The 27179-nt window shown below is 48.8% G+C and overlaps 3 protein-coding genes and 1 pseudogene across 4 annotated transcripts; 2 read left to right on the plus strand and 2 right to left on the minus strand.

Annotated features, from left to right (window-relative positions):
* The window catches only part of LOC105853290, an 11555-nt pseudogene extending 2220 nt beyond the window's left edge, over positions 1–9335 (plus strand).
* SIT1 (signaling threshold regulating transmembrane adaptor 1) lies at positions 3255–4510 on the minus strand. The gene is made up of 6 exons (XM_012721146.1): positions 4447–4510; positions 4222–4329; positions 3915–4047; positions 3773–3831; positions 3579–3640; positions 3255–3488 (listed from the first exon to the last, which is right to left on the minus strand). The coding sequence occupies exons 1-6, from the start codon at positions 4508–4510 to the stop codon at positions 3255–3257; spliced, it is 660 nt and encodes a 219-aa protein (XP_012576600.1).
* A 4664-nt stretch (positions 9336–13999) lies between the features above and the next one.
* On the plus strand, positions 14000–17688 carry CCDC107 (coiled-coil domain containing 107). The gene is made up of 6 exons (XM_004678044.2): positions 14000–14166; positions 14256–14407; positions 16681–16741; positions 16831–16921; positions 17016–17128; positions 17207–17688. Exons 1-6 carry the CDS (start codon positions 14061–14063, stop codon positions 17446–17448), a joined length of 765 nt encoding a protein of 254 aa, XP_004678101.1. The 5' UTR covers positions 14000–14060; the 3' UTR covers positions 17449–17688.
* Positions 17689–17882: 194 nt separating this feature from the next.
* On the minus strand, positions 17883–21242 carry ARHGEF39 (Rho guanine nucleotide exchange factor (GEF) 39). Of its 2 annotated transcripts, none has more exons than XM_004677766.2 (9): positions 21036–21242; positions 20737–20831; positions 20366–20486; positions 19989–20107; positions 19263–19333; positions 18915–19043; positions 18540–18769; positions 18229–18317; positions 17883–18068 (listed from the first exon to the last, which is right to left on the minus strand). In XM_004677766.2, the coding sequence occupies exons 1-9, from the start codon at positions 21171–21173 to the stop codon at positions 18053–18055; spliced, it is 1008 nt and encodes a 335-aa protein (XP_004677823.1). In that variant the 5' UTR covers positions 21174–21242; the 3' UTR covers positions 17883–18052. The 2 variants fall into 2 exon arrangements, with proteins under 2 accessions (XP_004677823.1, XP_012577128.1); XM_012721674.1 differs by having other exon boundaries at positions 18003–18065.
* Between the last annotated feature and the right edge of the window lie 5937 nt (positions 21243–27179).

Raw genomic sequence — 27179 nt, forward strand, 5'->3', positions numbered from 1 at the left:
TTCTCAGTGCTGTGCTTTAACCGGCTGCACCAACAGGGAGGGCCCTCCATGTTCTTATATTTTACTTCTTGGGTATGAGCTTCAGGCACAGCCCCCAACAGTCTGTTATCTGCAGTCTGATGCCTACAGATATTTGGGCATCCTGGGGCATCCCAGACACCGGGTTTTGACCTTGATTTTATGGCTGTATCAGTTGCTGCACTGGCCCCTTCTGACTGTCCCCTCTATGCTACTCAATCTTGTGATGTCTCCCTGCATTCCTTCCCCCATCACGTTACTAATGAAGACAGTAAAAGAACTGCAAGTAGAACTTCAGAATGTTTTCCTAGGAAGAAACAGAAAAGACACCTAACATCCATCAGCTTCCCAATTCCTCCAGACCTGAAACATACAGAAGATAAAGAACTCATGGTCTGATTATAGCTCAGTGACAAAAGTAAAAGGGGAGACAAAATTTAGCTACAATTTTTATTTCTATCATAAGAAAGACTGGAAAGTAATTGTGTGGCAAAGGAGGAGCTTCCTATCTCTGGTTGTGTTTAAGAAGCCAACAGGGTGGTTCCTGATGAAGACGTAAGTTTGGACCAGACCTGTCAGCTCCTTCCAGTTATAAAATTCTAGAAATTTTAAAGCTTGGCAAGAGACCGGGTTAACTCACAAATTAAAGAGACATATCTTAGCCCCAAATGGCATTTTAGGGCATTTTAAGTCAGTGGAGGGTGGCTGGTGGAGAATTTGAGCAATAAGGAAATACCTCAGAGGTTTAGCATCTTCAACTGGCTGGTCTTTCCCCACAGGATTAGTCAGAATTTGTGGTTACAAGATAAAGAAATGTAACTCAGACTGACTTAGCAAAAAAGAAAATGTATTGGCTTAGAGAAGTGAAAAGTCCAAAAGGCAGCTATAGGATGCATGGCTGCATCCAATGAACTCAGTTGGATGTGGTCTCTCTCCCTGTCCCAGCACTGATTCTCTCCTTATAGCCAAAACCAGCTTGGAAGTTTAGACTCCTCTAAACAGAGGCAGAGCAAGGCCTTGGCTGAACAGCTTGCCAAATGGCCGCCACCCATTAGGATTTCCTAGGACTGGCCTCTGACTGTCCCAAAGCCATTGGATTATCCCTATCCTCCCTGCTGGAATGTCAGGAAGAGGGGGAAAGTTGGTGCCCCAGAAGGACCTGATGGCTTCTCCTAAGCAATTTACCCCATAGGGTTGAAGTCATACCCCAGGGAGTAGGGAGGCTGCTAAGGAAAGCACCTGGAGCTATGGAAAGGGGAAAACTACCGGCTGTTTGGTAGGGAGGTGGGGCAAAGCAGGCCTTCACAGGTGTTGAAGAGGCCCATCCGGCTGCCCCAACTTTGTCCTCTTCTGGACACCGGGTTCGGTTAGGAAATTGCCTTGTGTTTGGTCCTGAGGACGTAGGCTCAGCCTCGGTGATACAGAGAAAAGGCAAGTAACTGCGTTATGGGGATGAGAGAAACAGGCGGCAAGAAGGTTCAGATCACACACTGCTCCATAGGGAAAAAGTCCAACATCATTTGCGAACACAAGAGGCCGGCGGCTCGGGAAGCTACGGACTGGAGTTGGGATCCCCGGGCCAGCCAGCGGGACTACAGCTCCCGGCAGGCTGTGGACCGGGCAGCATGACGCATGCGCAGAGGTGAGGGCGAGGCCGCGGCGGCCTGGCGGGGACGCTGGGGGCTGGGCCTTGCGCGGGCTGATGCTGCCTGTGTGCGCTGCGCAGCTCTGCGGCTATAGCGGGGTTGATGCCGGAGACTGCGGCCTGGGTTTGGCATTTGAGGTCAATTGCTTCGTCCCAAGGGGTGGGTGGGGCCTCACCCTCCATCTCTTCCAAAGTAAAGGTCTCACATCCCCCAAGCCACGGACACTTTGAACCGTCGTCAGCACTGCACCCCTCAGAACCCCACATCCAGCTGCCGGTGGTTCCCCACATCCGGGGTCCACCCCCAAATCTACCCTGCCTCCCACACAGTTCCGGATGCCCGCCCTTCACGGTGATCCGGGTCTCTCCTGGGGAGGCCTAGGTTGGGGTCCTCAGGTCCAGGAACCCTGGGGCGTTGGGTCATTCTGGGGGTGCAGGGGAGTGTTTCCCTTCTCACTGGGAAGACATCGGTTCAGAGTTTCCTATTCTATGATGTTCTCTGGGACTCTGAATGGAAAGAAATTTGGAAGTAAAATCCTCAGCTACCCCCCTTCTGCCCGCTCAAACCTCAGAGTTCTGTCAAGCAGTACATACGTCTCCAGAGGCGCTAGGGGTAGATGGCCTTGTAGTGAGGGAGGCTGAGCACTTAACACAGCAGTGAGGGAGGCTGAGCACTTAACACAGCAGTGAGGGAGGCTGAGCACTTAACACCAGCCGGCTGCAGGGGAGAGGAGTCTGCCCTGCGAGAGCTTGCAGGTGGAAGCTTGTAGACCCGCTGATGGGTGAGGATGCCGCAGTTCTGACAGAGGTGCAGAGGAGCAGGGGTTCCTGCCTTGGACTCCCAGAACACACCCCCTTCAGGGTGGATATGGCAGCCTCTCTTGGCGCAGCCCCACCTCCCCAACCTAGAAGCCCCAGAAATGGTCTATTCAGGCAGCAAGGTTGACAACTCCACCTTGTGGGGTCTGTTGCAAGACTGTAGCCTTTTAGGTAAAATCTAAATACATTTTGAGAAGTTTATTTGAAAACCTGGGAACACAACAGATGCAAACGTAATGGAGCCATGTTCTCCTGCTAGGGTTCCCAGGTTAGAAATCAGGTTTAGTTTCCTCAGTTACTAGGCTCCAGGACCCCTCCAATCAGTAGGCTCCCGGGGAATATACCCACACAGGTCCTCTCAGAATCATCCCCTCCCCCACTGCCCACTTCCTGTGTCTGAGGAGACACTGAGGTGCCAGGGGTTAGACAGAGGACGCAGAGTGGAGAGGATCTGGTTAAACTCCAGAAGCAAAGTAAGAGAAAGCCTGAGAGTTTGGGGACTGAGAGGAATCGATGGAAATAAAAAGAGAGAGAGAGATGAGGAAAAGGTACCACCTTTACTTCCTTCAAGAAACAGGGTCTGCCATTCCCCCTGAGATGTCTTCCTCGCCACTCAGATATAGGTTCCGGAACATTACCTCTTTTGACAGGACGTCCAAAGCCTGTCTTGGGGAGTGGTTGGAAAACAGTCACCCCCAGGATAGAGGAGCAGTAACCCCTACAACAGGAGGCTAGGGCAATGCATGTCCCACACTGTTCCAGGCCCTTCATTTCAGCTGGGTGCAGGCTGGCTGTTGGCATAGGCCTGGTCTGGGAAAGAAGCCCGCGCCCTGCGGGTCTGGGCACACACCGAGGCATAGAGCTCCAGCTCCGGGCCCAGGTCTTGGGGCTTCGGCTCAGAATCCAGCACCACCTCAGAGTACTTGATGGCGGTTCCGGGACTGGGGATCCGGCCCTGAGGACGTCTCAGCTGCAGGCTGGTATAGCACATCACCTCCTCTGCAGTCTGGAGACAGAGGCTGTTAGAGATTCACTTGACCCCTGAGAAAGCCCCCGACCTCCCCCCTCCCCTGTCTTTCAGCCTTGACTGACTCACCCTGCCAGGACCTCCAGGTATTGGATCCTGCTGGTCTGGCTGTGGTTCTTGAGACAGCCGACCTGGAGAGGGGCCAGAAATTGGGTCACTTCTTATTCTTCCTGCACCCTACCCACCCCTTCACCCTACCCACCCCTTCACCCTACCCACCCAGGACCTGGCCTCTGTGCCCTCCCCCTCTGCCAGCTTCCTACCTGTCTGCAGATAATGAAGGTTCCCATACAGGGGGACCTCTTCCGCAGACTCTCCGGAGCTGCAACACAGGGTTCAGAGGGTGAGTGGGGACTCCTAGGTAAAAGGGAACTCTCCATCTAGCACCTGTTGTCCCGTACTCACCGGTCCTGTCCTGGAGGCCTCTTGCTCCTGCTCCTGCTGCGAGTCCATCGGGACAAGTGTGCCGCCATTGAGATGAGAAACAGCAGCGTCACAGCTCCTAACAGGCCCAAGTACAGGAACGTGAGGTCTGGAGCTGTGAGAGGATGGGGTGGGGGTTCATTACTGCCCAGCCCAAAACTTCAGGTCCCAGCTGGTGGGACAGAGACCACGTGACCCCTCCTGCCCCTGCCCCTGCCCCTGCCCCGCCCAGCTCACCGTGGCACTCATTGCAGCACTTGGTGCAGTTGCTACTATTGTTCATGGCTGCTGATGTTCATGACCTGACAGCTGCCACAGTCCCCCTTATTCCCACCCCTCCTTGGGCTGAGCCCCCACAGTTCAGCATCCCCAATACTGGTGGTGGCAAAGTTGCTGGCTTCCGGGGAGGAGAGGGGAGGAGGGGGAGGGGGGAAGGAGGGATGAATGATAAAACAAAGACACCGCCCTGTGCCTGCACCTGCCAAGCTTCCGCCCCCCCCCCCAAGGCCCGTACCCTCTCTGTCAGAGAAGAAATAGGCGGGCCTGAATTTACTGTGGTATTGTGCAGGTGAGCCCATGAAAACTCTGAGCAGGCTAAAGTGGCCTGAGGTCAGACAATGAAGCTAAATCTTCTGACCGTGATTCCCTTCTGCCACCCGGTTTCTACCTTTTCTCTCCAATTCCAAGTCCTGTGAAAGAGACAGTTTTCCTGCTGGTATCTACACCAATCCCAGGCTGACCTTTGGAGAATGTGTTAAGATGGCCACTATCATTTTTATTATTGGTAAAATAGTTTGGAGGCTAGAGGAAGCTAGATTCTCTCATCTGCACCCCCGCCAGCCTATTCACTTCATCCAAACCCAAACTCTTCCTTAGAACTGCCACTCAAAAACTGGTTGATTTAGGGCTTCCCTGGTGGGGTAGGGGTTAAAGATACAGCACTATCAAGATCACCAGCCACTGAGAGATGAGTTCAGTTCCAGCCAGGGAGGTGACCCACGTGGCACAGATCTGTGTTGCCCGCTGCTCCCCTCAGCAGTGTGTGTTAGCCCATCTGCCTCCTCTGCTCCCCACTCTGTCTTTGGTGAATCTTCTCACCCTCCCCCACAACACACACCCCTCTGGCCTACACCTGTTTTTTGTTTTTTTTTTAGGCATACAAGTACTGGATTACAGGATAGCTTTATAGTGCTGTAGTTTAAACCTGTGGCGCTACCCAGGGAGGGCCATCCCAGTTCTTATATGCATAAATAGGTAAATTTTTTTTTTTTTGAAAACTAGTTGATTTAAGGAAACCTCTGGCTCAGTACTATGCTGGGAAACTGAGCCTGTCTTTGCACTTGCTCCCTTCAGGCAGTGTTGTTCCAGTCCAGGAGGCCCACCACACTGGAGGCTATTGATGTGGGAAGGATTAGAGTTACAACTACAAACTTCACACCAGGGGTCAGAGATGGGTTTTGTTTAGCACATTCAATGTCTTTTCAAAAATTAGTCATTGCTGTGGGGTGCTGAGGTGGAAATGGCTGGAAAGGCACTATCCCCCCAGTTGCAGTTGAATTTCAGTTGAGAATTTTAAAATACAAGCAACTAAAAATCTGTCTCCTTGTTATTATCATAGTGTTCTGGCAATTCTAAAACATGTTAATAACAAATACTGTTCCCTGAATAACTGTCTATGGTCCTAAGGTCTAAATTGCTGTAGTTGTTGATGTCGTTATTGATTTAATAACATATAAGCTTTAAATTAGTACATTGTGGGCCCTCCTTGGTTATGCAGAGGATTAAAAAACACAGCACTATGAAACTAGCTGCAGCCACTTCAGCACAAGTTCCATCCCAGTCAGGGGAGTGACCCACATGGCGCTCAGATCTCTCCTGACCCACATGCTAAAGCCCTCAGCAGTGTACTTCATCAATCTGCCTGTTCCACTCCCCACTCTGTCTCTGGTGAATCTTCTCACCACCCCTGCACCTCTGGCCTATACCCCAGTTCTGTATGCATACATAAATAAATCTTTGGGAAAAAATAAAAAAAATTTTGGGGGTCATGCACAAATATTTATTGAATTCCAGGTGTTCCACATACAGTGATATTTAATTATCAGATCCTGTCAGATATGTACACTTATCTCCATTTTTTTTTAAATAAAATTTTAAAAATTAAACAGGAATAAACTAGTACATTGCTATTACATCTCCTTTAAAAATACTGTTACCTAGCTTACTAGACACCGCGCTGGCCAGTGTTGGAGAGACCACTACCGGTGAACTGGCATGGGTTTTTCGACTCAGAGTGGGTGCGGATCTAGTAGGCCTGGGTTCTGGGAGTCCCAGTGATGGACTGAGCCTGGTTGTGCCGAGCGGGGGTGTCTCAGATGAGCCGAGAATCGAAATGCTTCATGGAACCCCTACCCTGGCCTTCAAGTTTCGCCACGGAGTCATTATTGTAGCAGACTCCCAGGCCACAGCCGGTGTCTACATTGCATGGGTAGAAGATAAGAAGGTGATTGAAATCAACCCTTATCTGCTGGGCACCATGGCTGGGTGTGCAGCCAATTGCAGTTTCTGGGAACGACTCTTGGCTCGGCAATGTCGATTCAATGAGCTTCGAAACAAGGAACGCATTTCCGTAGCGGCGGCCTCCGAACTGCTAATATGGTGTTATCAGTATAAAGGCATGGGGCTGTCCATGGGCACCATGATCTGTGGCTGGGATAGGATAGGCCCTAGCCTCTACTATGTGGACAGTGAAGGACCCCAATCTCAGGAGTTACCTTCTCTGTAGATTCTGGCTCTGTGTATGCCTATGGAGTCATGGTTCGGGGTTACTTCTATGACCTGGAAGTGGAAGAGGCTTATGAATTGGCTCGTCAAACCATCTATTAAGCCACTTACAGAAAGGCCTATTCAGAAGGTTCAGTCAACCTCTATCATGTCCGAGAGAATGGCTGGATCCAAGTCTCCAGTGACAGTGTCACTGATCTTCATGACAAGTACAGTGAATCTACTCCCTGGAGGAGGGGGGATGTGGCCACTTGGATTTCTTGGGGTGACTGTTTTGATAATATGGGTACAGCACACCATCCCACAGCGGAGGGGGTTCCTACTTATATTGATTTTATTTTTAAGCTCTGGTGCATCGACCTCTGTGTGTTACTATTTAATGAGCTGCTGCAGGAGTATCATTTGTTTTACTTTCTTGGATGTTAACATTACACTACTCCATCTCAAAAAAAAAAAAAAAATACTGTGCCTATATGAGGTTTATCTAGAGAACTCTCAGCTATATAGCCAGCCCCTAACATATGCAAATTCATGTATCTGTATCTATGCCTAGAATTACTTCTTTAAGGTATAAAATTGTTCAAGTTCGCTTTGGACACAATCTCCGTTCCCAGCCTCTATGACATTATATAGTCCTGCATTTAACCAGTAGAATTAAAATAAATAATTAGGGCCTCACTGGTGACCTAAGAGTTAAGTCTCAGCACTATCATCCAGAAGGCCTGAGTTCAATCCCTGTACAGGGAGGTGACCCACACATGGAGCAGCAGACCTCTCCTGTCTTGCCCCTCAGCAGTACATTTCAGTCAATCCACTCTGTCTCTGGTGATTCCTCTCACTCCCCACACCTCTGGCCTACATCCAGTTCTTCAACACCAAAAATAAAAATAAATAAAAGTTCCTTGGTTGTAACATCAAAGAAATTGAACTTGAGTTACTTTAGTTCTGTCATTCTGGGTGACCACCTGGGTTTATATTTAAAACTTCTGGAATTTGGCTCTCCCTGGTGGTGCAATGGGTTAAAGCAGCACATTATGAACCTCCCGAAAGCCACTGCAGCCCAAGTTCGATCCCCCCACCAGGGATGGCACAGCAGACCTCTCTTGACCTGCCAGCTGCTACCTCAGCAGTGTACTTTGTCAACCTGCCTATTCTGTTTCCCACTCTGTCTCTGGTGAATCTTCTCACCCACCACACCTCTAGCCTGTACCCCAGTTCTGTTAAGCATAAATAAATCTTAGAAAAAAAACAAACAGGGGATCAAAAACAGTGGGAGGAGGGAAGTACGCTGGACTATGGTGATGGCAGATGGGTGACTTGGTGAAGGGAAACCCACAGAAATTACAATTGAGATGAAAAAAATGTACCAAATGATGTAAAAATAAACTATTGTATTATATACTGGGAAAAAAAAACTTCTGGAATTCATTGTGAAGTGGAATTTTTATGAGTCTTATGTTTAAGTCTTTCCCTAACTATAGTATGTCTAAAAACACTCTTTGAAATGAAGATTAATAAAACTTATTCTTTAACCAACTAAAGTGCAGATTGACAAATAGCCAGATTTGTCACTATTGAATGTGCATATGGAAAGATAATTTTTTAAACTTCTTTTTCCTTTTTTTTTAATAACAGTTTACTTTTACATCATTTTGTACATTTTTTCCCCTCAACTGTAATCCCCGTGGGTTTCCCATCACCGAGTCACCCATGTGCCATCACCATAGTCCCGTTCACTTCCCCCCCCCCCCCCGTTTTTAAACTACTTCTTTTCCTTTTTTTTTTTTTTTTAAGATTTATTTATTTGTACATACAGAACTGGGGTACAGGCCAGAGGCTCAGGGGCGGTGAGAGGCTTCACCAGAGACAGAGTGGGGAGCAGAACAGGCAGATCTACGAAGTACACTGCTGAGGGGAGCAGCGGGCGGGTCAGGAGAGGTCTGCTGCACCCTGTGGATCACCTCCAGGGTGGGGTTCGTCTGTGGCTAGCTTCCTGTGCTGTGTCCTTACCCATTTTGCCACCAGGGAGGGCCATAAAGATCATTTTAAACAAACTTGCCAAAGTATAAAGAAAAGAAACTGGGATGTGATTCATCACTGAGATTAATATTGAGTCATTGGGCAAGCAGGCAGCTGCACCTGCCAAGCTGCAGGTGCAGCTTGAATAGAATAGGAAAAGCCTCAGAAAATCAGGAAAGCCAGAGATAAGGGCAACAAATTCCAAAAGGGACTAATCAAACACCCCAGGACCAGGGGCAACAGGACTCTCCCAGTAAAGAAAAAGGACTCTAAGATATAGGCTGTGAAGCAAGATATAACTTTTGGCACAGAGATATTAAGACAGAGTGATTGAGACCACCACGAGAAGGCTAATCACAAAGACAGGGATGGGACTTCAGAATAATTAAGGAAAGAAGGTGCATATTCCCTGAGGCAGACCCCATGGTCCACGGGCTTGGAAGTCTCACTTTGTTTCTGTTCATTCCTTAATAAACTTTTCCTTATATCTGTTTCTCTAAACATAATTTGCCTTTTTTCCGCTTACTTGCCTTAGTGTGCTAGTGACTAGGACTCATCTCTGCCCCCACAGCCTGGGTCCATTTCTACCTGGGGAACTAGCCCTGAAATTGCAGTATCAATGTGTAGGTATAAGTTCTTTGCCCCTTTACTCAAAAGTACAAAAATGTATTTAACTATGAACCCATTACTTTTTTCCTTTCTTATTTGGTATGTTTTTTAATTTTTAATTTTAACTACATATTTTTTTTACTCATGATTATATCTGCAGAGTTCAAGAAATGAAATATTTCACTGCAATTTGTTTCTGGTTGGTCAGTACTATTTACTAAAAAAAAAATCTGTCATATAAAGGAGGACTTTTTTTTTATTTATGCATACAAGAACTAGGGTGCAGGCCAAAGGTATGGGGGTGAGAGGATTCCCAATAGAGGCAGAATGGGAAGCAGAACAGGTGGATTGACTGAAATACACTGCTGAGGGGAGCAGATGGTGAAACAGGAGAGCTGCACCATGTGAGGGATTGAGCTCATGCTTCAGTGGCTAGTGATAGCTGAGAGCCTGAGATTTTAACCCTTGCACGACCAGGAAGGCCCAAGGAGGACTTGTTTTAATAGTCCACTTAAATGACAGATATGTTAATATTACAAGGATTCCTTATCAATATTTGTTGATTCTTTTGGAAAACAAAAAACCACAAATCTGAAACCAGGCAAAACTGAGGGTTGCCCAAGGACACCAAATGTTAAGAAGAAAAATCCATGTTCCCAATTCAGGGTTTGTGCCTATCCATGATCATAAAAGCAAAGTTATCATACTCTAGTTCATGCAAGGATTTTTAAACCATGAGCAGTTCAGAGGGAATAGACAGAGTGAGAGGACATGTAGGGGAGAGAAAAATATCAAAATACAGATTCTCCATCAAAATTCAAAATCAACCATCCCCTCATGGATACTCAAAATAAAGCCCAAAGTGGAGCCACCAAGACCCAAGAGCTGAGCCACCAGAAATGAATCCAGATAACTCTTGGCAAGAGGTTACATAAAGCCCAAATGATTGGGAAAGAATCAAAGCTCAAAATGAAACACCCAAGTTGAATCTACAAGGTCAAGATAGTGGCTCACAGTCTGAGGAGAGTAGGTTTGTGCTACTTGCTAAAATGCTAAAACTGGACAAGAGAGATCGGCACCTATGTATTCAGTATTGTGGGTTTTTTTTTTTTAAGATTTATTTATTTATGCATACAGAGCTGGGGTGCAGAGGCGGTGAGAGGATTCACCAGAGACAGAGTGGGGAGCAGAACAGGCAGATAGTCAAAGTTCACTCACTGCTGAGAGGAGCAGCGGCCAGGTCAGGAGAGGTCTGCAGCGCCGTGTGGGTCACTCCAGGGCCGGGATCGAACTCATGCTAAAGTGGCTTTAGCTTCTTAGTGCAGTGCTTCAACCCGCTGCGCCACCAGGGAGAGTCCTGTACTCAGTGTTTTAAGTTCAACGTGGCTGCTCAGCTCTGTCCTGGTTCCCAGTAGTGCCCTGCACCTGGGCATCTGAGAAGTCAGCTACCTGGTGATTGGGTGGTGGGTGTTCAGGGCATCAAGGGGTGGAGTCCAGAGTGTCATTTACTGCCAGCTGGACCCAGACCCTCAGCTGCATCAACCAACGAATTTGGCTAGTGAGCCTGAATGCCTTAAAGGCAGCAATCAGCTAGGAGTCACTTATCATGTCATTGTACCTGGCCTGGACTACTATTCCTTTACATGGATTCTGCCAGTTCTCTTAGAGTCCAGTTTGAACTGTCCTGCTTGGCAAGCCAGGCCACTTCGGATAGCCAGCTAGATTGAGACAATTCCCCTGAGTACAGTTCTCAGCCTGCCCTGCCCAGCCCTGCTCCCTTTCTGGAAAGACAAGATAGACCCCTATTTTAGTCATTTACTTAGCACAGATATCATTCACTTAATACACACGTACCAATTGTTTGTTTATGTGCCAAATGCTATAGATACTAATATTAGTGGAACACATTTCTTTCCTCAAAGAACTCTTGGTCAAATTAGAAAGATGATGCTATGTATCCTCGTTATTTTATTTATTGAAAGATTTATTTATTTATGCATACAAGAACTGGGCTACAGGTCAGAGGTGCAGGGAATGAGAGGATTCACCAGAGACAGAGTGGGGAGCAGAACAGATGGAATGACTGAAATATACTGCTGAGGGGAAACAGGAGATCTGCTGTGCCTGTGGGTCACAGGGGGATCAGAGGGGGATCAAACTAGTGCTGCAGTGACTGCAGATTGATTTACAGTGTTGAGATTCAACCCTTTTGTACCACCACCATGAGGAAGGTTCCCCTATCCTGGTTATTTTAAATGTTGAAGTTGTGAAAGGCAAGGAGAAGGAAGCATTCAAGGTTGAAATATTTTCTTTTTTTTACACTTGAAAAGGACATGTTTAGTAGGAAAAGGACCGGAAATAAGAAAGCCACCTGCATAGTCAGAGGGAAACAGGGTGGAGAGCTCCTTGAGATGATTTGATATAGATTTGGAGAAGCAGAGAAGGGCTGAAATATCCGCAATTATTCTTCTCTGATTAATATCTTACTTAAGCTTCCTGAAACTTAGCTTCCTCATTCTTTAAAGTAACCTAGTTGTATTTACCTTTAGGGCTGTTGACATTCATTACTTTGAATCAACAATGATTCATTAAGTGACTGCCAGTACCAGGTGCTGTACTAGACTCTAGGAACAAACTGGTAAAGAACAGATATAGCTCATACTCTTGTGGAACGTACAGCCTTTATACAGCTAGTTTTAATTGCTTTGTTTTAATTAAAATAGATTTTCCAGTTCATTCAAATATAATTGGTAGATAATAATGGTATTGAAGAAAGTACAACTGCACTAGTGAAAAAATTAGGAGAGGGCCTCCCTGGTGGCACAGGAATATAAGTCTCAGTGCTATCAAGCTATCACCAGTGACATAAGTTGTATCCCCCACCAGTCAATCCACCAGTTCTGCTCTCCACTCTGTCTCTGGTAAGTCTTCTCACATGCACACACACATCCTGAACCTCTGGCCTAGACTCCAGCTTTTGCATATATAAATAAATAAAAATAAATCTTTTTTAAAAATCAGAAGAGGGCTCTCCCTGGTGGCACAACGGGTTAGCAGCCACTTAAGCACAAGTTCCGTCCCCGACGCGGAGGTGACCCACATGATGTGGCCTCTCCTGTCCTGCCGGCTGCTCCTCTCAGCTGTTTACTTCGTCAATCTGCCTGTTCTGCTTCCCACTTTGTCTCTATGAATCCTCTCACCGCCCCTGCACCCCAGTTATGTATCCATAAATAAGTAAATCTTTTTTTTTTTAAGTACAAGAGTCCTGAGTGAAAGGAACACAAGAGCTAAATATGGTGTAGAAGTCATCTATGCAGAAGGGCAGTGGCAGTAGAACATGTGGGAGAGAGTTACTATAATTTTCAGTGCCTGGATTTTAATAAGTACTCGAGTCAAAATCACTAAAAGCTAGGCACGGTTCTAAGCACTATTTAATTATCCCATTTAGTTCTCATAACAACTCCGTGAGGCACATATGTGCTATTATTCATTGTAGAAACTGAGGCACAGAGAGATTACATTGATCAAAGTTGTTTAGGGAAGGCAGGATCTAGGCCAGGCAGAGTCTATAGCCTATTGCTACCATGTTACACAATAAGTGGAAGTTAATACAGACCACTGGACAGAGTTGGGGAAAGGAACCATTTCAGGAAGAAGGGGCTGTAATAAAATGGCACAGGGCCTGATAGGGGCTAGGCAGGAGAGAGAGAGTGAGACACTAAGCGTGGTATGGTAGGAAATCTGTACACATGTTATTGTTGATGGCCTGTCTGCTGAGTTAATTTTCCAGTCCGAGGGCACATCTGGAGGAACGCGAGGAGCCAGAGCTATCTGAAGACCAGTACTCAGTATAATGGGACGAACCTGAGGCCAGTTGTCCAGGAGGGCAAGAAGGAGCTGAGGGGTTGTTGGGGGGCTGGACAGCACAATTTCCTGGCAGCCGTCAAGGCCTGCTACCAGCTTACTATTTTTTGTTGAATTTACAATAAAAAGCAGTTGAAAATGAAATGTTAATCCTTCTCCTCCCAGACTACCAGCTGGTTAAAGCGCACCTAAACCTTTCCAAAAAGCAGCCGCACTGAGAATGAGCCCCGTGTAGTTGGCGCGCACGGAGGCGCACTGCCTGCGTCACTAGAACAGCTGACGGATGACACCCCTGCTTCACGCCGCTCAGCTAGCCCGCCGGAGAAGGGCGGGGGTCGCTTCTTGGCGGGTTTAACAGTGAGCTGCAGGGAGGTCTACGTGCGTGGGCACGTGGCACTCTCTGCCGGAGGTCCGGGGACTTTCCCCTAGGCAGAAGTAAGGAACAAGTCCCCCGTTTGTAGCCTAGGAAACAGGCCTTCAGCACGAACTAGAAAACGCGGCGAGCGTGACCTCTTTATAGCTCCATCAACGAGTTTGCCTTTAGGTGAGGGCGAGGTAGTTGGTGGGTGAAAAATAAAAATTAATGTTTTTTTATATATAGTCATTTAAAACTGCGGTACTCTAGAGGAATTCGACTAATAGAATACCTAAATAGATAAGAAATTAACTCTTTTAGGAAAGCTGGGAAACAGCCCCATGCTATGCAAATAAGATCCGGCCCCACCCACAGACGAAGTGGGTGTGGCCTTTCTGGGAGGCCGGAGCAGAACCAGCGTGGGTGGTGCCTACGCATGCGCACTGGGGCGGGTGGCCCACACTGGCGCCAGCTGAGCCAGGGTCCGTCGGTCTGCAATGGCGAGCGCGGTTTCGCTCTCGGGTGTGCTTGGGCTGCTACTTGTGTCTGCACTGCCCGAGGTTCTCGGAGTTCTCCCCAGCCCTGACCTCCGGGCACACCAAGGTACCAGCGAGGGCTGCTGGAGGGGGGCTCGGAATGCCCACGGGTCCCAGGCCCTAGACCTACTGATCCACCTCTGCCCTCCTCCGCAGGGGGCCCCACCCAGGTCGGCCCTGCGGTCGCTGAACCCCGACGGCGGCAGCCGCTCAAGGACCAGCACGAGCGGGCCCGGGCCGGGGCACTGTCCCTGGGGGCGCTGTACACCGCGGCCGTCGTGGCTTTTGTGCTATACAAGTGTTTGCAGGTGCGGGACGACCAGGGGTGGGAAATGCCGGGGTCCGGAATCTCCCATGGGGGCGCTATGGTACCAAGAACCTGATACCACTTCACGTCAGTCTAAAATGAAGACAGTTCCTTGGCTTGCCAACATTATGGGGCTATTTTGAACATCTCACGAGGTAATGAATGTGGAGGGGGCGAGGTGATGTGTAAATACTTACCATCACATTTAGTCATCCCCCCTCACCCCCAAAGATTCTATGAAGATTGACATGCGCACTATCATCTAGCGCTAATTAGTGGTGGGGCTGGGATTTGAACCCAACAAGTGCCTATACTACAAAAACTGGGTTTCTGCTATTTCCAGGTTGGCTTCTGGGGTTGTTTGAGGTGAAGATCCCAAGCAGGCTTGTACTTGAGAAGGATGCCCTGAAATGTGGACAGTGGTTGAAACTGTTAAATGAAAGTAGTATTTTCCAGGGCTATAACTGCAGCCCTGGTCTTACCACTTACTCACCTTAGGAAATTAGTTGCCCTACTTGAAGATGATCAAACTAGATGTGATAACTAATCCTGAACCTAATTAGACTTGAGAGAGTAGGATGAGATTCTTAATGGCAAATTTAACAAGGATATATGTAAGTTGGTTTTTTTTTTTTAAATTCAGGTATAACTGACATTTTTTTTCAGATGTACATGATTTGATATTTGTAAATATTGTGGAATCACAGTAAGTGTAAACTTATTTCACTATAACATTACATTTTTCTTCTTTTGATGAAAACTTCTAAGATTTACTAAGCCAGTTTCAAATATGCAATATAGTATTATTACCTGTTGTCACTGCTTACTTTACATCTCCGGAGTTAGTACCTTTTGGTCTTCTTCATCTGTTATGCCCCACCCTCCTCTTCTAGCAACCAAGCTAAGTTCCATCCATCCTTTTTGTTTTTAGACATGAGAACATATGTCTTTCTGATTTCACTTAGCACAATGCCCTCAAGGTCCATCCCTGTTGTCACAAATGGCAGGTCTCCTTGTGTATAATGGTTGAGCAATATTCCATGAATTCATATGCCATAGTTTCTTTTCCATCCATTAATAGAGCTTAGGTTGTCTCAGTCAATTCTATTCTTGTATCCAAGTAGTCTGAAAGAAACTTATCTTAGCAGCTGTTTATTAGTTGGCTAATAAAGTTTAGCTGTGTGAGGTGACCACTCTTCCCAATTCAATTCTAGGAACAAAATTTTATTCTCGAAGGGCACTGTTTTAAAGAGTACTACATGCTCAGTAAAGGAACCAGAGAACTTTCAAATGGCACTGACTAAACCAAAGAAGACATGGGAATGGGATGGGGTGCAGGGAATGACCATTGTCATGAAATTCCTATTGTAGAGACATGATGTTGGAAGGCTCTAATCAGCCCCATGGGAGAAACATGAAGGACAATTTGTCTTTGTTTCCCTTTAAGATTTATTTTCCCATAAAAGAACCAGGAGGTAGGCCAGAGCTATTAGGAGAGAGGTCAGAGAACTCACCAGAGACAGAATCGGGAGCAGAACAGGCAGATCTACTGAAGTACACTACTGAGGGGAGCAGTGAGTGAGACAGGAGAGGTCTGCTGTGCCATGTGGGTCAGTTCCTGGGCTGGGGATTGAACTTAGGCCACAGTGGTGATAGTGCTGAGACTTAACCCTTAGGCTACCAGGGAGGCCTAGTTTTTCGCTTTTTTTTAATTATTATTTATTTATTTATTTATTAAAGATTTATTTATTTATTCGTACAGAGCTGGGGTACAGGCCAGAGATGTGGAGGGTGAGAGGATTCACCAGAGACAGAGTGGGATACAGAACAGGCAGATCAACGAAGTATACTGCTGAGGGGAGCAGCGGGCGGGTCAGGAGAGGTCTGCCTCGCCATGTGGATCTCCTCCGGGGCAGGCAGGGATAGAACTCATGTGGAAGTGGCGTAAGCTTCTTTGTGCTGTGCTTTAACCCGCTGCGCCACCAGGGAGGGCCCAGTTTTTCGCTTTTTATATAAACAACCAGAGTTATATTCAGACTGAACAGCTGCTCATCTTTGGAGGTGTTGCAGTAGACTGAATGACTGCGTGGGGATCTGGTGACCCCGCTGCTTTATATCCTGGGTGAGGAGCTAACTAGATGTGACTGGAATTCTCTGAGGTAGAAACCCATAGCTTTTCCTACCTCCAGTTATCCACCTCCCCTCACTGGCTTTGGACAGTAATGATGAAGAACCTTGCTGCTGCAGCACCACTCCTTTCTTCTTCCACCACAGGGGAAAGATGAGGCTACTGTTCTCCAAGAGGAGGCGAATAAGAAGGAATCATTACAATCTGGTGCGTTTTGCAGAAGTCTATACTTGGTGCGGGGTCAGTGGGTAGCGAAAGGCAAGTAACCGTTGCTCTTCTTTCTCTCTGATCCCTAGAGCTACAGCTGGCTCAGTTGACACAGCAACTGGCCCAGACAGAGCAACACCTGAACAATCTGATGGCCCAGCTGGATCCCCTTTTTGAGCGGTAAGGGGGACAATGACCCTGGCCAGGGGAACTTGTGCTAGGCGGGAGAGCTGGGGACACAGATTGGGCAGCCTATCAGTGAAAATTTCTGCAGTGTAACTGCCCTGGCTGGAGCCCAGCAGGAGCTTCTCAACATGAAACTACAGACCATCCACCAGCTGCTGCAAGAGAACAAGCCAGACAAGTGTATGGAGGTTTCAGAACCAGGTAAAGGATTTGGAGGTGAGTCTGTGGAGGTAGGCGGTGTCTTTGAAACTGAGCCATATCTGATCTCTCCCCTCACAGAATGCAGCAGCCCCCTTCCCGAGGCCATCTGTATAGGGGAGGACAAGGAGGGTGCTAACAGTCAGACTTGGGAGGAGCCCCTGAACTGGAACACAGAGACAACGACCCAGGCTCCTCCCTGGGAAGTGGAGCAGGGACTACGGAGAAGATGCAGCAGGGCGACAGCAAAAGGCCCCAGCCACTACCCCCGCTGGAAAGGGACGACAGCTGAGAGTCTAGTAAAGCAAGGTCTATTCTTGTGACTGGGTGCTCCTATGTGCTTTTTCTACTCCAGCTGGTCACACGCACACCCATACTAGGTACCTAAGAACAACTGGGGCTTCTTGGGAAGCTGCCCTTATTAGGACAAAAAGGCAGCCTTCCAGTGAGAAGCTCAAAAGACAGGGGGAGCTCCAGGTCTCGTGTTCCTGAGGGCGCGGGCCAGGCTTCAGGACACAAAAAATCCCTTTTTCCTACTGCATAGCTGAGAAAAGTCTTTCAAAAAAAAAAAAAAAAGTACTAAAAACAGTGTAGAAACTATATACAAAATAAAAATAACTACATTCCAAAGCTGCAACCTTGATACATGACTGGCTGTACACACAGCACCGAGAGTTTATCAGTCCCAAAGCCCCTAATTTGTACGGGAGAGGCCGGCTCAGTGGGGTTCACTTGGGGAGACTCGATTTCCTGATTCTGTAAAGAGCTGGTCAAACAACCTGATGTGGCTTGTTCCAGGCAAACGTAAAAAGACCTTTCTCAAACCATGAAGGGTTCTGTATTTTGTTTAATACTGAAGACTGCTTTGTGCTCCTGACTCCGATCTATCCCTGAAGTATCCTGGATTCTGGAATTTGTAAGATTCTTCTAGTTTTTCTGGCTGCTGTGGAGAGAAAGTCAGTTCAGACACTAGCAAGAGCACACTATTCAGACCAACACATCCATGACAGTGGGGCCCCGCTCGTCGGATGTGAGAGGAGATCAGAACTGCTCACTTCAGCTCATGGGCTGCAGCACAGCACTCTTCCTGAGGAACAGTTTACCTGATGGCCAAGGTCAGGCTGTGGTACCAACGCAACAGCTCCTCCTGGTCTGTGGACATAAGCAGTAGCTTCTCATGGGGAAAGGACAGCTAGGGAGAGACCACATTTTAGTCACGGCTCAGAAGGGCTGGCAGTTAGAGCTGTTTCCGAGGAGGTACTTCAGGCCTTGAGAACTAGGCATGAAGCCCAAGCCCAGGCTTCTCCTCTCAGTGTAGATGGCTCAGGCCTGTGAAAGGCGTCCAGGCCAAGATCAGTAGGCACACAGCCATTTACGGTACATTTGGGGCCTCCTGCCTTGCTCCATTACTTACACTGAGCAGCCCACCACAGGGGCCTCCCGAGTGCCCAAAGACTCTGCGGAGCTGACACTGGGACATGGGGTAGAGGGCGCGGCAGGCAAACGTGCCACTCTGTAGCAGGTGCAGCGGGGGTCGAGGCTTGGCCATGAGGAGCAGATCAGAGAAGAGGAAGAACATTCGAGGTCGAGGCTCGCCACGGGGGGGAACCACCAACAGCCACCCCTGGCGTAGGAACCAGCGACCTAGGGAATGGAAGAGAGTTACTCTGACACAACTCTAGGCCCAGGATGCACAGGAAGAGAAAGGGAGGCGGAAGAAATAGGGGTTGTGTGTTGGCAGTACCGAGGAAGTGGGGTAACAAAAGTAGTGTTTGAGGATTGAGATTACCTGAGGTAAGCCCCTTTGCCTGGCGTCCACCGAGCAGAGCCTGGACACGCCGGAGGTGCTGGTCATTCTTCTGTTTCTGACCTATGGTGCGGACCTTCTGGGCAGTCTCACTTACCAGTCGGGCAGCTCCTAGAATGACATACCCACCCCACTTCCATCACCACTGTGACTTCGAGTGACTGGCAGTCATGAATGATGGGCTATCTGCAGAGTCTAGGGACATCGTATAGGTCAGTGGGAGGCTAGGGCCTAACACACATGAGATGGGAGAACTGCCAGAAGAGAGAACCCGAAATGGATACAGGAGTGGCAGCCTCCTGCCTGAATTTTGGAGGAGTAAGAACATACGTGTGAGCTGTTGGTGGTCAGGGCTGTTGGGACCTGTGTTTTCAGCCAATGCAACGACAAGATTCTCATACCTGGAATTAGAAGGAAGTCAATGAGGGGCAGCAGAGTCAGGTTAAATGCCCCCTGCTTGGTGAATGTGGCATAGTCATAGGGTGGTATGAAGGTGTACTTTCAAAATGGTAGTTATGTAATCTAGTGGTTAAGCAGTCAAAAGTAAAATATAAAAACCCTCTGCCTGACAAATATCACCCCTCCATATTACTTGGTTGCATGGCCTGGAGAGATCTGCTCCTGGCTACCAGATTCCCTGTCAGCTGGGATGCATGCCACATGCCCCCGTCCATTCCACAATGAAGAGTCTGGGGTGTGCTGACTACTGTTTCCGAGGCTAAATCCCAAGATGAAAGTTAACCCACCCAAGGAGGATGCTACAGACAACCTTACCATGTACGCTTTTGACTCATCCTCGGGAGCAGAAATTTTAAAGCAGGCCAGGCTCTAATGTTAATAAACTCTTCCAGATTCCAGTCACAGCCCTATGATAGGTCCTATAACTTCCCCAACCCCAGCTAAGAGGCTGCAGGCCCTGGGTACTCCAGTGAGTTCACACAGGATGTCAAGAGCAGTTATCCCAGGAGAGAGGCACTGGGACAGACCCCGTGCAACTCCACAAAACTGAGAGCAGCAGACATTACTCAGAAAAGAGAAGTTGGCTGAGTCACTCACTGCTGGAGCCTCTCCAAAGGCAGAGGGAGCAGGTCCTGGAGCTGAAGGCCCCCAAACTCAGGGCGGCCTTCCTGAAGCCGCACACACCTCCTGAAACGCTTCCTTTTCTTTAGTAGTTCCTGGAGGAGGGGGAGAGGGTTTGCAGCCTTGAGAGAGATCAGTCTTTGTATTGCATTCATCAGTGCACACAGTGATCAATAAGCTGTGTGCTCCTGAGAGCAGCTTTCTCCCTACAGGGAACTTGGCATGCAACCGGGTGCCCAGAGGGCCCTATAAATGCAGGAACAGTACCAAAGAAGTTTGGGTCTCCAGGTGAAGAGGAATGTATTGGGGCAAGAGAGGAAGAGAAGACGGACTTGAGGTCACCATCAGGTTACCTGCAGGGTGTTCAGGGACCTCTCCGCATTGGCAGCAAATTGTACGTAGAGCTCCAAGTGGGGGCAAAAGCCCTCCAGCCCACGGCCCCAGTGCCCTCCTTCGAGGTAGGGAAGCAGCTCTCTGCATGAGGATTATAAAAGGGCGGCGCAAGAGTCACCCAAGCACCACTTCATTTAATTTCCACAATCCTGGCCCGGAGGCAGGACTCATTCCCAATTACACCAAGGGCGGCAGCTTGGCTCCCGGCCCGGCCGACACCACAGGGCAGGGAAAAGGCAGGCTCTGCGTGGCCGCTGGGTCTCTCCCACTCTGCTCAGGCTCCCCCAGCGGCAGGGCGCCCCTCCCCTCTCCTTGCACCCCATCCACTCACTGGCTGGCGCCGTAAATGAGCTCCCAGGGCCCAAACAGAACCTGGATCTCTGGTGGTGTCAGGGTGCCCTTGGCTCTCAGAATTCCCACGAAGTACTGTGGAAGGAGAAGACGGGTGTAGAGTCTGGAGGAAAAGGAGGCTAACGCCCAGGCACAGGTGGAACTAGCAGTCAACTAGGGCTCCCTCCATGCAGGTGGGCAGACCAAGATCCCCCCCAATTCTCCGGGTCACCGACCTCGCAGAGCCCCTCCCACACCCCAATGTACCACCCCAGACGGGAAGGCGTGCGGGGCTCGCACCGTGGCCACCAGCCCCAGTTGCTCCTGGTAGCGCCTTTCGGTCTCCAGCAGCTCCCGGGCGGTGCAGCCTCGCTTCCGCTCCCAACGGGCTCGCTGCTCTTGCAGCGGGCACCGAGCGCTGAGAGCGGGGCTCTCCATCCCCGACTGAGGGTCTGCACTTCCGGCCGCAGCCCGCCGCAGATTCAAACCCCAACCGCTCGGGGCGGGGCGGCGGTCGGCGAGGCGAGGCGAGCCCGCCCCCTTGCGCCCGGAGGCTGCACCTGCCGGAAGTAGCGTGCTAGTAGCTCGCCGGCCAGCTGCTGGCCTAGCCGCTGCGCGGCGCCGCCAGCGCAGATAACTGGGTTTCCGTCGCCCCAGAGGCTGGGCGGCGGTTCTCTGCAAGGCACGAAATTGGGGCTGCAGCTTGAGTCGAAATTAAGGGTGCACCTACCGCGGGACCTCTGTGTCCTGGAAGAAGTGTCGCTGCTCCGCGGATGCTTGGGGAGGAGCACCGGCTGGGGCCGCGGGAACGGGCGTCGTCCTCCCCAGCCCATGTCTGCGCCTCCACCGGGCGCGGCAGCTGCGGGCGGGCAGTGGCCTGGGCTCTAGGGACGGGAACCGGGCGGGAGCTGGGTGGCGTGTTGAACTGGGAGGACTGATGCCTCGCGGCTAAGCGACTCTTGTCATTTCTTTCCCTTCCGGCTTCCACGCGCCTCCCTACTGTGTGCGCACAGGTGCTGGCGGTGCCGACGGGGTCGTCCCGGGGCGGGCGGGGGGCGGTGTGGGGCGGCCCCCCCGCTCTGAGCCTCGTCGCTGTGACCCTGCCTGGGAGCCAACCGCAGCGGCCCGCTTCTTTTCCAGGAATCGCTCTCCTCCTCACTGTGTAAACCCACCCCCCTCCTTTTTTTTTTTTCAACGCTTCTACCACATGGTGTTTGCACAGTGAAATGAAAACCTCCACTCACACCGAAGCTGGTACATGGTGCACAAGGATATCTAACTGCCCTATTCATAGTCCCCCAAACTGGTAAGAGTTCCCACGTCTCCAGCTAGTGTGTGGGCCCCCGTCAATGGCGGAGCCTTACGGGGAGGTGCTGTTCAGCATCTCCTAGGAATGGGCGCCACAGACGTGCAGCAATGCCGAGGAAGCCGGGAAACATGATGCTGAGTGGAAGATTGGGCTCAGAGGCTTTTGCCAACCTGAAAGGGACAGAAACAAATGCTGCTGGGAGCTCGGGGTTAGAGGGTGAGATGGACCCCAAAGGGCACTACTGAGATGATGGGATTATTCGAGATCTTGCCCAAGGTCCCGATGACACCCAATCTCTGTGTATCAGAACTCAGGGAACAGCATTCGCATAGAGGGGAACTTTGCCGTATGTAAATTACACCTTCATTGACAAATAAAAACAAACACCAGCAGCTCAGGGGTGACTGGGCAACAAGGGATCCTTAAGGTAGTCTCCCATTACTGAAACGCACCCTTTTTAGTTTTCTGCTTTTGAGTCTTTCCCTTTGTTCCTGCACGCGAGAGGATGAGGACTCAAAGCACGAGTCACGGCACGTCTCCCGGCGAAGTGCCCCGTCTGAGTCCCATCTGTAAGATTGGGAAGAGACCCGGGCCCACTCCAGACCCCGGGGCTTAGTTATTCCCAATGTTTTCACTACTAGGAATACTCAGGTGGTCTTAAGATTTGCAGTGTTTTGGGTTCCTGACAAAAGCGTGTAGGTTTTAAGGTAATGACTTCGTTTCTCCTTTCGTACTGGACAGCCGACAGCCCTTGGTTCTCTGCGCCAAAGACTTTCGCGAAGCAAGGGGAATAAAGGAAGCGATGAAAGTTTTTTAAGAAGGAAAAACCCGCTGCGCGTTGCAGAGGGTAGCCTCGGGAAAGCGGGATTGCTGCCCGGAACTGTAAAGCAGTAGTTTTTTTCCTTTTGGAGTGAGGCGAGATCCCTCTTGTATTATGCATGCATCATTCCTCCCAATTCCCCAGACTAGCTGGAATTCTCCTCCCTTTTTCTTGGAGTGGAGGGAAACTTGTAAAAGACTGCTCAGACACCTCCAGTCCTGCCAGATCAAATGCAGTCTTTGAAATGAGGCTGCAGCTGCTATGTGGAAGGGAGTACAGAAATGCTGCTGAGCAACTCTGGGGTTGTGGGGGGAACCCCTTTTTGTCCCTGACATTATTGATCCACAACCTGAGGGTCAAATAGCTTCTGGTCAGTTCGTGTGTTTCAACAATTAACGTGTGGTTCTAATAGTAGTCAAGGCAGGCGTTTGGAGTCCATGAGTCTGAGCTACCTAATTAAAGATAAAGTGTACCAGATGATTTTACCTAGGTCTTTTGGAAAATTGTCAGCAGAAGGGTAATTGGGCAGTACCATTTTGTCAGTATGAGAAATTCTATAACATGCCTATTCTCACCATCTAACTCTAGGAGAAAAATACAGTATGTCTGGCACAATGTTAATGACAGAACTGTAAACCACCTAAATGGCCAGTAGTAGATGAGAAGAAATATGGTATGGTCAGTTGAAGAAATAGTGTAATGGGGTGGTCCCTAGGAAAAGGGGACATTCCAGGTTCCCAGCCCCACCCAGAAGGAGGGTGGAGCTGAGCAGAGAAAAGCAGAGAAGAGGAGTCTGGTGAAGGAAGGAAGCAGGGTGGAGAGCCAGGAGACCTGCGGAAGCCACATGGAGCAGGGAGCATGTGATGAAGAAACCGTGCTTATTTGTTGGCCCTGAGCTGGTTGAAACAGATGTGGGTGAGAGACCCATGGGGAGGTTGACCATGGCAGCTTTTATTTTAATTTTGATTTTGCTCTTTTCCTTCCAGACTTGTCTGGCAAAGTCTGACCCTTTTCAATGGTGCTTTAGGCTTGTGGAGGGCTTTCAGGCCTTGCTTTGGACCAATCCCTTTTGGATAGACTTACCCACGAGGGAGGTGGGTAACTTTAGGTGTTTGATTGAGAAATTATATTCTTTGTCTTCTGTATTGTATACTCACTGTATTAAAGTTCTTTTCCATTAAAGCTCTTATGTCTTGTCTTGATGCAGCAGATGGCAGAACCTATTTAGAGCAGGCAGGTTTGGGGGTTCAGTGGTGCCCCTCCCCCTGCCCTGTAACAGTACAAAAACAAGATACTAAAAAAAAAAAAAAACAACCTGGGCCCTTCCTGGTGCCACAAAGGGTTAAAGCACAGCACTGTGAAGCTATAACAGCCACTACAGCACGAGTTCCATCCCCAGAGTTTCATCCCCAGCCAAGGAAGTGACCCACATGGCCCAGCAGACCTCTCCTGACCCGCCCACTGCTCACCTCAGCAGTGTATTTCAGTACATCTACCTGCTTTGCTCCCCTCTCTGTCCCTGGTGAACCTTCTCACACACACCCCTCTCCCCGCACCTCTGGCCTGTACCCCAGTTCTGTATGAATTAATAAATAAATCTTTTTTTTTTTTTAAAAAAAAAGCCTATCCATATGAGAAAATGCACACAATGGGAAAAGTCTACAAAACAGTGTAAAATATGATCCCATTTGTGTACAGATGTGGCTGAAAGGATAAACAATCAAAATGAATTACAGTTTTTATCACTGGATGATGGGATTGAAGATCACTCAATTCAATAAATTTTAAGTACTTAGTCTGTGCCAGCACTAGCTCACTGATGTGAAGCAGGTAAATGGGATAAGTAGAGTGATTGAAATTTTCTTATATTTTTCTGTCTTTCCCAATTTCTCTTTATAGAACATACACGCATTATTGTAATTCTAAAAAAAAAAAGCTTTTAAAAGTTAAAATGCTGGCCCTCCCTGGTGGCGCAGTGGGTTGACGACAGCACTGAGAATCTAAAGCCGCTTCTGCACGAGTTCGATTCCCGCCTGCCCCGGAGGTGACCACATGGCGCAGCAGACCTCTCCTGGCCCGCCCGCTGATCCTCTCAGCAGTGTACTTCATTGATCTGCCTGTTCTGCTCCCTACTCTGTCTCTGGTGAATCCTCTTGCCGCCCCTGAGCCTCTGGCCTGCACCCCAGTTCTGTATGCACAAATAAATACATCTTTAAAAAAAAAAAGTTAAAATGCTGGATGAAACTTTAGACCCCATTCTTATCAATGTGGACTCCTAGGAATCTGGGTCCCAAGCCAAGGATATTGTTAGGTTTCTGAGGTTCTTTCTGACCGTGATAATTCAGAGGAAGGAGAAGTGCAAGGCTTAGATCAGGGAGAAACCTGAATGGCCTGATGGAGGAACGATAGACACTGGGTCAGACTATACCTGTAACTTGGGTCTCGAGGAAACTGGTGATGCTGCTTAGGTAAAGAACTGGCTACACTATCTCAAATGAATAAGGGACCATGCACAGTAACAGCTCAAAAGTTCATGAGAAGCCAGAAGCAGAGATTGGAATAATGCAGCCACAGCCAAGGGTTGCTGGAGTCACCACATGTTAGACTAGGGCCTTAAACTTTCAGAAGCAGGGCCCTTGACTTCAGATTCTTAGCCTCCAAAATTGTGAGAGAAGAACCCTCCTTGGTGGCACAAGTGTTAAAGTCTCAACACTATGAAACTAGCCGCAGCCACTACAGCACAAGTTCCATCCCCTGCCAAGGAGGTGAATCACATGGCACAGCAGACCTGCCTCACCCGTTGCTCACCTCAGCAGTTTATTTCAGTAGATCTGCCTATTCTGGAGCCCATTCTCTCTCTGGTGAATCCTCTCACCTGCCGCCCCCCCCCCCATCTCTGACCTACACCCAGCTCTTGTATGTATAAATAAATAAATATTTTTTTTTAGATTTATTTTATTTATTTACACATATAGAACTGGGTACATACCAGAGGAGCAGGGGATGAGCTTCGCCAGAGACAGAGAGAAGGAAAAACCCGCTGCGCGTTGCAGAGGGTAGCCTCGGGAAAGCGGGATTGCTGCCCGGAACTGTAAAGCAGTAGTTTTTTTCCTTTTGGAGTGAGGCGAGATCCCTCTTGTATTATGCATGCATCATTCCTCCCAATTCCCCAGACTAGCTGGAATTCTCCTCCCTTTTTCTTGGAGTGGAGGGAAACTTGTAAAAGACTGCTCAGACACCTCCAGTCCTGCCAGATCAAATGCAGTCTTTGAAATGAGGCTGCAGCTGCTATGTGGAAGGGAGTACAGAAATGCTGCTGAGCAACTCTGGGGTTGTGGGGGGAACCCCTTTTTGTCCCTGACATTATTGATCCACAACCTGAGGGTCAAATAGCTTCTGGTCAGTTCGTGTGTTTCAACAATTAACGTGTGGTTCTAATAGTAGTCAAGGCAGGCGTTTGGAGTCCATGAGTCTGAGCTACCTAATTAAAGATAAAGTGTACCAGATGATTTTACCTAGGTCTTTTGGAAAATTGTCAGCAGAAGGGTAATTGGGCAGTACCATTTTGTCAGTATGAGAAATTCTATAACATGCCTATTCTCACCATCTAACTCTAGGAGAAAAATACAGTATGTCTGGCACAATGTTAATGACAGAACTGTAAACCACCTAAATGGCCAGTAGTAGATGAGAAGAAATATGGTATGGTCAGTTGAAGAAATAGTGTAATGGGGTGGTCCCTAGGAAAAGGGGACATTCCAGGTTCCCAGCCCCACCCAGAAGGAGGGTGGAGCTGAGCAGAGAAAAGCAGAGAAGAGGAGTCTGGTGAAGGAAGGAAGCAGGGTGGAGAGCCAGGAGACCTGCGGAAGCCACATGGAGCAGGGAGCATGTGATGAAGAAACCGTGCTTATTTGTTGGCCCTGAGCTGGTTGAAACAGATGTGGGTGAGAGACCCATGGGGAGGTTGACCATGGCAGCTTTTATTTTAATTTTGATTTTGCTCTTTTCCTTCCAGACTTGTCTGGCAAAGTCTGACCCTTTTCAATGGTGCTTTAGGCTTGTGGAGGGCTTTCAGGCCTTGCTTTGGACCAATCCCTTTTGGATAGACTTACCCACGAGGGAGGTGGGTAACTTTAGGTGTTTGATTGAGAAATTATATTCTTTGTCTTCTGTATTGTATACTCACTGTATTAAAGTTCTTTTCCATTAAAGCTCTTATGTCTTGTCTTGATGCAGCAGATGGCAGAACCTATTTAGAGCAGGCAGGTTTGGGGGTTCAGTGGTACCCCTCTCCCTGCCCTGTAACAACTCCAAA

This window comes from Condylura cristata, unplaced genomic scaffold, assembly GCF_000260355.1.
Source record: "Condylura cristata isolate star-nosed mole 26May11 unplaced genomic scaffold, ConCri1.0 scaffold00006, whole genome shotgun sequence".
NCBI lineage: Eukaryota > Metazoa > Chordata > Mammalia > Eulipotyphla > Talpidae > Condylura > Condylura cristata.

Coding starts and splice junctions, on each gene's coding strand:
- SIT1 (XM_012721146.1), bottom strand. CDS start 4,510: ATGGGCTCACCTGCACAATACCACAGTAAATTCAGGCCCGCCTATTTC. Junction 4,330..4,446: donor TTTCTTCTCTGACAGAGAGG/GTACGGGCCTTG, acceptor CCTCCCCGGAAG/CCAGCAACTTTGCCACCACC. Junction 3,832..3,914: donor AGGCCTCCAGGACAGGACCG/GTGAGTACGGGA, acceptor CCTGTGTTGCAG/CTCCGGAGAGTCTGCGGAAG.
- CCDC107 (XM_004678044.2), top strand. CDS start 14,061: ATGGCGAGCGCGGTTTCGCTCTCGGGTGTGCTTGGGCTGCTACTTGTG. Junction 16,742..16,830: donor GAAGGAATCATTACAATCTG/GTGCGTTTTGCA, acceptor TCTGATCCCTAG/AGCTACAGCTGGCTCAGTTG. Junction 17,129..17,206: donor TATGGAGGTTTCAGAACCAG/GTAAAGGATTTG, acceptor CTCCCCTCACAG/AATGCAGCAGCCCCCTTCCC.
- ARHGEF39 (XM_004677766.2), bottom strand. CDS start 21,173: ATGGAGAGCCCCGCTCTCAGCGCTCGGTGCCCGCTGCAAGAGCAGCGA. Junction 19,044..19,262: donor TGACCACCAACAGCTCACAC/GTATGTTCTTAC, acceptor ATGTCATTCTAG/GAGCTGCCCGACTGGTAAGT. Junction 18,770..18,914: donor GGCAAAGGGGCTTACCTCAG/GTAATCTCAATC, acceptor TCCATTCCCTAG/GTCGCTGGTTCCTACGCCAG.